Here is a 10,169-nt window from a genome sequence, read left to right as displayed (position 1 = left end):
GTTCAAGATACATGTGTCCCACCATCCTCAGCTTACTACAGCATACCCTGATGTATGTACTGCTTCATAATAAACGACTGTCAAGAAAAGGAAGTAAAGAAAGAGTCCTGTCGTGAAATGTCTGCCAAAGGGCAGAATCGACCGTCTCTGAGAGAGCGTGTGGACGGTATAAGCAAATATATACCTCCAATAGAGTGTGGAGCAAGGAAATTGTATGTGCGGTCGGCGTATGGCTACCGCCGCAGTGAAAACCAGTCAAAGTATGCCAGGTGAGGTCCCATGCAATGATGCAAACCACAGGAATCCTAGAAACTCGTCCTCCTAGTACTCGTAAGGAAAGAGATGCTGTTCAATGAGAGTAAGAAAAGTCCGGTTCGCGTATGCATCGCAGGTTGGTAATGCGCCATTAAATATTCATCGCTTGTAAACTCCGTGGTCATGCGAGAGGAAAGAGGTGATGTATGTGCTCATGGAAGCACAGCCATAATGTCATATGATGTGGAAACAGCTACTAGAAAGCAAACTGCAAATCGTCGGTTGAGGCAAGAGCCAAAGATGTACATGTCGTAACGATGATGAACACTTCAGGTCTTTGATGGGGAGGAATCTCTGGTGTGCTGGAAGAACTTTTTCAGTCTGCTTCCGATGTTCTTCTTCTTCTTGTCCTTGGTGGGTTCGCGATGTTCTGACTGAGGACGCTGCTCAATGGAAAGCTTGCTACGCTCGCTGAACGAGGAAGAAGAAGTTCCCATCAGCCTAGAGAGGCTAGCAATGCTAGAGCGCTTGCGACGGCGGGACTCAATCTCACTGGGATCAGAGGAGAGAGACGAGGTGCGGTCGCCAAATCGACGGGGACTGACAAGCGGGAATGCGTTCTGCATTGCACTGGTCATCGTCGACCTGGAAGAAGTCAGAGACGGGACCTCCGTAGAGATGCGAACTTCAGGTCCAGGCTCGCCAAAGCGGGGAGAAGGCATCACGGGGTAGTCGGTCATCGAGGAAGCTGCAGTGCCTCCACGGCCGTTATCGAACGAGATCTGACTGGATCGGCAGTCTGGCGAGGAAAACGAAGAAGTAACCGTGTCGGGTGTCATGAGACTTTGTTGACCCAGTGGGAGCGATAAGTTCATGGCAGGTTGATGATGCTTTGGCGAATCCTCCATTGGCTGGGCGGTGACAGTGGAGTCGGACGAATGTGTGAGTGATGATGTGCGGGGCTCCTCATGATCTTCCACAACTTCAAAGGGTTCCGAGGCCTGCGTTTGCTCCGAAACGTTCTCGCTGGACTCAACAGGCACTGCTCGAGGAGATAGTGGCTCAGACGCATTAACGTCGTCGTGCTTCGCAGTACGCTTGATGCCAAGTCCGTCGTTGAAGTTCCAGTTGATAGCAGTGCCTTCCTGCTTCGCATCTGCCTCCACGACCGAGATCTTCGGCTCTTCAGATTCTGCAGCAGTAGACTTTGCCTTTGCAGTCTTTGCTGGAATCGCCAGAGTTAGGTCGTCTTCTGGCTCCTCCTCTTCGAACACATCGGCCATAGGCGAGGCATTAGCAACTGCTGATGGTCGGTTCTCAAAGGGTACCAATTCAGGTGCGCTCTCCGTCCTCCTGTGCGAAGGTGCAATGCCGCCAGCACTGTGCATGGCTCGTCGATGTGCCGAAAAGCCCCGCTGGTGGGTTCGAGGGCTCGTGCCATTGGGAGTGTTGAAGGGTCCAAGTGCGGCATCAAGGTCGATCACCGGGCTCATGATGTCAGAATCAACACGCTTGAGCTCACGTGGTTGCCACGAAGCGTAGTCGGTGTCAATCTTTGGCAGAGGAACTGAGTTCTCGGTAGGAGAGACGATAGTGACTGTGGTGTCGTCGTCAAAGTTGGGCTCAAAGTCCATCTCGTCTGATTCATCGGAGTCTTCGGTGTCCATGCCCGCATATGGTGGTGGTGTCGGAGATCGTGCCTTTGCTTTCTTGCTGTGCTTTCCTTTCCTGGTGATGATGGAGTTTGCCCATGACTTGACTTTCCGGGGCTTGCGACCGCTTTTGCGCGACGCAGCTTTCGGCTTTTCGGCGGCCTGTGCTGAGTCGTCATCTTTAGTGGGTGATGCTAGAGGTGTGTCGAAGGATTTGGAGAGTGCAGGATCGGAGGCACTGGTAGGAAGGGTAGGAACTGAGGTGTCACTGCGGTCCTTTTGGAAGAGGCTGCGTCGCTTGGCTTGTACTTTTGGGGTGGGCGCGGTTGGCGAGATAGGGGAGATGGCGGACGTGGGTCGCTTGCGTTCAATGACCTCGCCATTTAGGCGGCTGCCCATGAACTTGTCGAGCACCATTCCAGCCGTGCTTGGTCGGTCCTCATCTTCAACTGTGTTTAGGGTTGTGCTAGGGCGTCCTGGTCGCACAGGCGCCGGGCTGCTGCAACTGACAATCGAGGACAGGCTGTTGGCGGCTGAGTGTCCCCTGATGGTTGAGATTTCAGTCTCGGAGGAGATGGTGGAGAGCGGACGGATGGTCTCGATTCTATCGGAGAAGGTAACACGGGCCCTTGATGGTGGTCGCGCCTCATCGTCTGCGCCATTTTCGCGTAGCGAGGGTTGCGAGACTGACCTGTTGAACTTGTGGCCGAAAGCGAACTGGTTGCCCTCGGAGGGTGTGTTGGGCGCGCTGCCCGTTCGCGCTGGAGTAGGTGGGTTCATGATGGTTGTGAGGTCGTGAGAGGAGATGGCACCCGAGCGACGATGAGCGTGTCCGCGACGACCCGCTGGCGGACCCGGACGCAGTGTCGAACTTGGTGTAGGAAGAACATCCTCTCCCTTTGTCGGGCTGCTGCTCATCAGGGCGGGGCCGCCAGGTCGCACGTCACCGCCAATGAACTCGCTCCCACCGCGTCTGTGGCCATGTGCCGGCTTTGACGGCGATACTGGTACAGGCAGTGTCGCCGGTGACTGTGGTGGTGAAGATTCGATGGTGGCTGGCTTTGCTGGTCCTGCAGGATTGAAGGAAAAGTCTGGTAGAGCGTTGATAGACTTCTGTCGGTAGTGCGGCATGGAGCCTCGACGACCAGCTGGATACGCTTGCAGGGACATTGGCCGCGAGTTTGTGGGTGCAGGCTCTGAAGAGGCGGTATCTGGTCCTCGCATGGGGAAGGAGAATTCCGGGTTGGGGATGAGCTCAATGGGGCCGGCATTGGAGTGTTGTCGACGCTGGTAGAGCGGTGAGCCAACACCAGCTTGCGACTGTGTAGCCCGGTGTCGTGGCAGGGCAATTTCGGCCATGGTGAACTACTAGCTGCCCTGTCGGACGCAGCGATCTGCGACGATGGGGCTTGACGAGATTAGAGATGGTACCGCCAACGGACGCGCAGCACAATGCTTAATGTGCGAGCTAGACGGGCGGTGCGTTCCAGGGACAGCTTGCCGGACGCGCGAGGACAGAGTGTGGTTGGACGGATGGGGAATGGGGTGCTACAGGCGTGGGCACAGCGGGCGTGAGACGAAACAAGCGCTGTCGAGGTACAAGAGCTGACGCGATTACTACTGACGCATAACAGTCAGCACGCGCAAGAGCAGATTGCAGGACCGGCTATGAGGTTGTGCGAGGCGTACAGTATAGGTCGAGGTAGTGCTGCGGGTGGAGTGGGCAAGTCGGTAGGCTGCCGTGGTGGTAGTCGCAGTGAGTGAAGCCAGTACACCCAGGATTAAGGAATGACGGGGGAAATGAGCGGACAGATGCCTAGAGTCGCCTCAATTAGTGTGAGTAACGACAATGGGCTCCAGAGTGAGGTTCGGCAGGGCGCGACGGGGACGACGGCGAGGTGGTGACGGTGAATTGGCGGAGGTGGGTGGGAGACGAGCACCAGGGCAACTGTCGCTTTTGTCGGTCGTTCCTTCCCAGGCGGGCTCCACGCTAGCACGCACCACCACACCGCGCAGGGATCCCCGGTTCGTGCTTTACCCATGCTAATCGTTGTCTCCCTCGTAATTTCACGCCTGATCCACACGATGCCGCGACGCGCTGCCAGGTACCAGCCAGGCACCTGTCGCTATGTGTTGCTTTTGCGCGCACGTCAGTCGACCGGTTCCCGCACAATACAACAGAGTGCGCCGTCGCAGGGCCATCCCTCCGCGGCAGCCTCACACGTGTAGGAGTCACGCCTCGATGCCGGGGCGACGTGGGAGCAAACCCTTCCAGCGCTCTGCACAACCATGATGTAGCAGTCCCATCGGTTAACCAATGCCTGCCGATAGTCTGCTAGAGTCGGCCGATAGCTGCTTAGCCTCGTGTAGTTTGCCAGTTCAGTTCCCACCAGGTTCCAAGGAATCAGCACTATCTGTACAGCGTCACGGCACTAGCGACAGCCCGCTACAGTACAATCTCATAACGTGTGCGTGACAACTGTCCAATAGCTACGTGGTGCCTCGTGCAGTGCATGCGGCTCCCTCTAACTCTGCCGTTGCTGCCGTCGAGCTGCGCACCGCAGTCCTGGCTCATATCGTCCACCCTTAGGCGCTGCAGGACCCCTCTCCTTTGAGGCGGCTGCACGCGATATGCATCGTCTTCGCTCTGCTTGTCCATCTTCTCCCAGTGCGTCTTGGCTACATGCCGCCAGCCGACCCCTCTCCACTAACAGCCTGCCTTCCCGCAGCCAACCATCGGGCAGCGCGGCTAACAATCAAATCGCAGCGCTGCTGCTTCCGCTGCATGTACCGCAGCTGGCACTACCTGCCCACGCTCCCACTCTCCCCATCCGCACTGCCCGACGTGTTCACGCACACTCGGCCTCGAGACAGAAGGATGCGCACTCGATGTTTCACAGCACCCGTTCAAGGTGGGGCTGCGCACCCCGGCACATGTATGGCCAAGCGTGCATTTGATATGCAATTCGGACCAATTGACTAGACTACACCCGTTTGATCCTCGCCATGCAGGGGCAATGACGCCTCGCTATCCCCCTTTGGAGCCATGACGGACGCTCGTCCTCGCCACCATAAATAGGATGTGATAGACGAAATGCGGAGAAGCGGGATGCCAGAGGCAAGATGCAAGGCTCTGTCGCCGTCTGACGCCCACATCCTGCCGATGGGGAAGGTCGAGCGCAAGAGAGTTGAGCAATGGTTTCCACGATACTGAACAGCTCAAGAAGTAAGCCATCTCGGATCCGGACCTGCGGACCTACTATAAGCACCTCCAAGTATGAGCAGACAAGGAGCAGATACAGATCTGCTCATCCCTACTGCCCCCATGCTGCACACAGAACTTTCCCTCCATTACTGATAGGACCGGCCTGGGCTTCGAGGGCGCAACAAGTTCAAGACCATGTGTGTCTCATGCCGCCACAATGGGGCTTGCAGACTCGGCTTCGTACCACACGGCCACTTCGTCCCGGTCTTCTTCAGATAAGAATCTGAAAACTCCCTGAGCTTCATTGCCTTCAGGTCAGGGCAATCTAGTCGACATGTCCCTGCATGCACGATACTGCATTGCTGCCCCATTCGACGCATCGACATTGCAACTCCTTGCGCTTTCTAGAAAATGTTCCGGCTCGCACCTGCATGTGGAGATAACGATGTTGCTTCGCACGCTCTAGGGTTTGTGTAATCTGGACATGCTCGGCCTCTCCATTCCTCATCGCTTCCCTTCCAACCAAGCAGACTTGCGAATCAGTCGCAATATCCTCCGACGTCATAAACATGGAGTCCCATGTCTCCCGCTGTCTGCATCATCTCCAATGATCTCCAGGGTCCATCTCTCATCGGCGCAATGCGCCGAGCTACGTCCCGCAATTGAAAAACTCGACTTCATTTTTCTTGATCCACGGCTTCCTGCCATTTGCAGACGGAAAACATTGCTGCCAAGGCCCCCATAGTGAGCATGTTTGCGAGGATACGACGATTCCAATCTTGAAACGAGTCCGAAGGTTACCACGTATCGCGCCGCTCGGTACTAACAACCCGATCTGTGGAGCGTAGTGCACACAACGGCTGTCCTTGTGACGACCATCGCAACGCTCATGCTGCGCCGTCGAATTTAGATCTGTCTTTCTTTTTTCCGATCGCGTGTCGAGTGGAGCGGTGAACGAAAAAGCATCGTGCAACAAAGGTCATCCCCTCATTCTTGGGTACAGGACCCGATAGCTTCCTCCAGCATCCACGCACCGCGCCTCAGCTTTCCCGAAAACTCTACATACACAGAGTCGTTCGTATTATTCTTGGAATTGCGCAAGCGCGATCACTATACAAGAGCTATGGCATTGCACAGCCACGGCGCTGCTCCACACCATGCGAACGTCTCCGGGTCAGCCCATTGGTTTGCACGCGCCAAACTCCCTGCACCAAACCTTCCGCTGGCGCCCGCCGACGCGTCGTTACTTGTCAGTGTCAAGCAGCGTCGTATCGTCAACAACGGCCTCTATGACGCGTAGCTACCAAACTGAAGTCAGGGGCAAGGTCGCGCCTGCCGATGTACGATGAGATGGACGACGGAGGTTGCTCCATCCGACCATCCACAATTCCCAGGATACTCCGACTCTTGGAAGTATTGTTTTCGCTGTCCAGGTTGCGAGGCGTACGGAGACCCAAAATTGCGAATCTCGTTTCACGTCTGTTTTGATCCTCAGGAAGGACGAAATTGGCAATCTCCGGCCGGTCTTTTGCCCTCTTGCCCAAAGGGGGAAGCGCACTGAGATTTGCCGGCACTACAGCCAATAAACATTCCGCAGCCACAGCTGCGCCTCCCCTGCTTGAACACCACCTGACAGCCACACAGACAAACCTCAGACCCGAGCGAAGCGAGCATTGTTTTTTTATCCTGAGCAATCGTCATAATGCCACGAGCACCATCGGCACATTCGCTGGCTTGACGTAGCCCTGCAACCAAGGCAACGAGTACATGTGGGAAATTGCGTTGCTAGGTGGGCCGGGTAATTTGCTGGCTGTACACGAATGCAATCCCTCACCCAGCGACGTGTACACAGCGAAGGAGCGCCGCCTGGGTCCGCAGAGCCGCACTCTCGATATGCTTACAACCAACCACGCGCATTCCCAACAGAAAAAAGTTCATCGTGCTGTAAACCACTCAGATGGTCGTCCAACGTGATCTAAATGCCGTTCGTTGCCTCCCGCTCGCTTCCGGCTGTTCGACCGGTCCAAAGTCTAGGCCGCCATCTTCCCCAGACGAACCAGATGCTTCAACCCCACACCCTACTACCGCACCTGAAACCATCGCCTACGTACCGGCAGTTCCAGACGCAGAGAAAAGCATGGCTTCATATCTTCAGACCACTGCTCACCGGAATGGCGACCGAATTTCAACGATCAGCGTCCTGCACTGCGGTACTAGCAGATCTAGACAACATCAGCATGCATGCAGTCTCTCTGCCCTATACTTGGCTATCGGAGCTCTGGCCAGTCGTCGCAGGAGCTGATAGTTCAGCTTTAGCTACTACCACCGACCCCTCGATTGCGCGCCCCTCTTTCGCTAAGGCATACTGCAACGAGACGAGAGTGACAGCTGGTTGAGGCACGCCTGAGGCAGCGCCACTTCGTGACGACCTCTGACCTGGAACCCCGCAACGGAGTGACCGACGGTCGCCTCTGATGTTGTCCCGGTTAGGAACCTTATTGGTCGATTGTACACCTATGCAGTTAGCAGGGAACCATCCGGCACTCGATGTGAACTGCAATTCAGCTCACACCACCCGTTTGGTGATAAGCGCGATAGGTTTGTCGTTGGATCTGACTGTACGCTTCCGAAATGAATCCTTTTCATGAAAACTATGCAAGGGCAAAGCAAAGTTACCAGGACCCGCGCGCCAGTCAGCACTGCGTTTCGTACAGCTCTCGTCAGAAGTCTATCTTGCTTCCCACAGCTCGTCAGCCTGCATGGAGGATTGCAGCAAAGCGCCGAGCTCACTTGCGACGTGTACGAAGAACAATCCTTCATGCACATCCAACGTAAGGGTTGTTTGTTCACAATCTTGTCTATTCCTGATAGATAAATAGAGTCCACCAGCGGCGGGGGTGGGCAAGCATGCTTAGGCGAATTCATGCATATTCAGCTAATTGGTTCTATTCATGGCTAGGTCACCCGACCCATCCTTCCCATCGTCACCATTTAAGGTTGACTCAGGGATCTTGCCCTAACTTTGCGCCTCTCTTTTCACGTCGTTCAGCTACTCGAAGAACAACGCGTGCCCGAACAATTACCGGATCTATTTGCTGGGCCCATCAGTAAGGCTTAACGAATGTCCACCCTATACCAGTTCTCTATTCGAGACGCGGGGCTCGCTGAAGGTGACGACTCCTTTATCATCTCAGTTTTTGATGCATCTCTCCCCTATCTAGAATCGATCGGGAGCCTAGCGCAATGGGGCTCAACTCCCTTTTCACAACGACCAGGTTGGGTTGAAGAAACGCAACGGCAGGTCCGAGAATCGAAGCACAGTCAAATCTCGGATACAACGGATGCCCTACGCATTCTTATTGTCGAAGCCGAACTCGTAGAGCAGGCAATTGCAGCTCCTGATCTGAAAGATATGCACTCGCGCGTCTCTGACGATGGGCGCTGTTTTGTGTCTGTCGGCTTTGCGTTCGTCCGCGGAAAGTGGTTCCCTACCTATCTTCCTGCAGCGACAATCCCACAAGCTGCACAATTCAAACTCGAAGAAAGTTTGTATGTTGAAGTCATGGTTAGCGATAGCCGTACGAAGGATCTATTTCGTGGGGTTGGAGCTGCACTTCTTCACGAGGTGCGGAACTATGGCCGTAGCCGGGGGAAGAAAGTTCTATACTTGGATGGCTGGGCAGGAAACGAGAGGAAGTTAATTCGGTTAGTCTCTCCTCCCTGTTGTCACTGGAGCGCACCATGTGGTACTGATTAGAGGTTCTCTTCTTAGGTACTACGAGCAACAGGGCTTTCACATAATTGCTGAGTTCAGCCTACCTCGACCGCACAAGGAGCCTTGGGTCGGTAACCTGATGCAATTGACGATCTAGTACGGAAGGGTGCATGCAAGACACGATTCTTTTTCCTCTATGTGGTGGGTGGTTACGAGCACTCATTGGACCCTCGACCCCTTGCATCGAAAGCGCTCGGATGGGAACCAATAACCAACAGGGTCGTTGATCGTCCCCTGGACACTAAGGAACCGCACTCTGCTCAAGCTCCCGGATACCGGAGCGGGTCTCAGCGGTTGATGGGCTACAAGACTTCGTTGCGACAAATTACATGTTTTGTTTGTATGCAAGTCGAAAGTCGGCGCGAACGTGGATTTGCGGTGAGGTAAACATCACCCTCGAATTTGGAGCATCAATCTCGATCCCCCCAATCAATAAAACCTCACTCTGCAAACCATTCAAAAAGTACGAATACGCTGCCGTCGGCTCTATGACGGCGATACTACCAGAAGGGTGTGTGGCACCTGACCATCACTGGCAGACGTTTTGGTCGCAGTAGCGCTGGGATGGGCGTCGCTTGTCCCATTCCATCGACCAAAAGAAAGCAGACATGCGGCACGGCAAACCTAATTCCTATCGATAAGGCGACCTCGTGGTTATACCTCCTGATCGGTGTACATCTTGACCCACGGTGGGACGTGTGCCTGCACTAGGGCGTTGCGCCACCAACTTTGAGTTTGCTGACACGAAAGACGATGATGAGAATATGCGTGTGATGAGCCGCTTCACGCTTAGCTGTCAACTTTGATGGCGCTAACGTATCTCGACATATGTGTACCAAACTTCTGGTGGCCTAACGATGTGCTATCGTACGCTAGGATGTCGACTTCGAAACGATGCGATAGCGTTGATAACATAGCGCCATGTTACTATCTGTCGTTGTCGTAAGCCTATACGCGCTGGCCAGATATAGCCAAGTCCCTATACCAAGATCCTCATCGGCGAAGACCGGAAGGAACACTTCATCTCCGACATGCACATTCCTTCGAAACCCCAAAACACTGTCTCATCGCACCAGCGACCCTTTCTAGACCCTAACGACCCGCATGGTTGGGGACAAAGGGATTTCCTCATGGGGATTTCGCTTGGATGAACGGCGTCTTTACCCAAGCGCTTGCTCCCGCTGGGTCCGCGCATCTAGTTCCAGCGCCCGTCCAACTGGGAATGAGGAGTTGAAGGGATGTCCTTTCTGGACGTAGTTTGATATGACGAATTCCCGTTGTA

At 54.7% G+C, this 10,169-nt stretch overlaps 1 protein-coding gene across 1 annotated transcript; it reads right to left on the bottom strand.

Moving 5' to 3' along the window:
* Positions 1-584: 584 nt before the first annotated feature.
* Positions 585-3,266, bottom strand: J4E83_009343 (uncharacterized protein; the record flags this gene model as incomplete). Its single annotated transcript, XM_049336232.1, has 1 exon — positions 585-3,266. The coding sequence occupies one exon, from the start codon at positions 3,264-3,266 to the stop codon at positions 585-587; it is 2,682 nt and encodes an 893-aa protein (XP_049184796.1).
* Positions 3,267-10,169: the final 6,903 nt, after the last annotated feature.

This window comes from Alternaria metachromatica, assembly GCF_023757995.1.
Source record: "Alternaria metachromatica strain BMP 0045 chromosome Unknown scaffold_31, whole genome shotgun sequence".
NCBI lineage: Eukaryota > Fungi > Ascomycota > Dothideomycetes > Pleosporales > Pleosporaceae > Alternaria > Alternaria metachromatica.
Note: the sequence above shows the minus strand (reverse complement) of the source record. Positions and strands in the feature narration are given on the sequence as shown.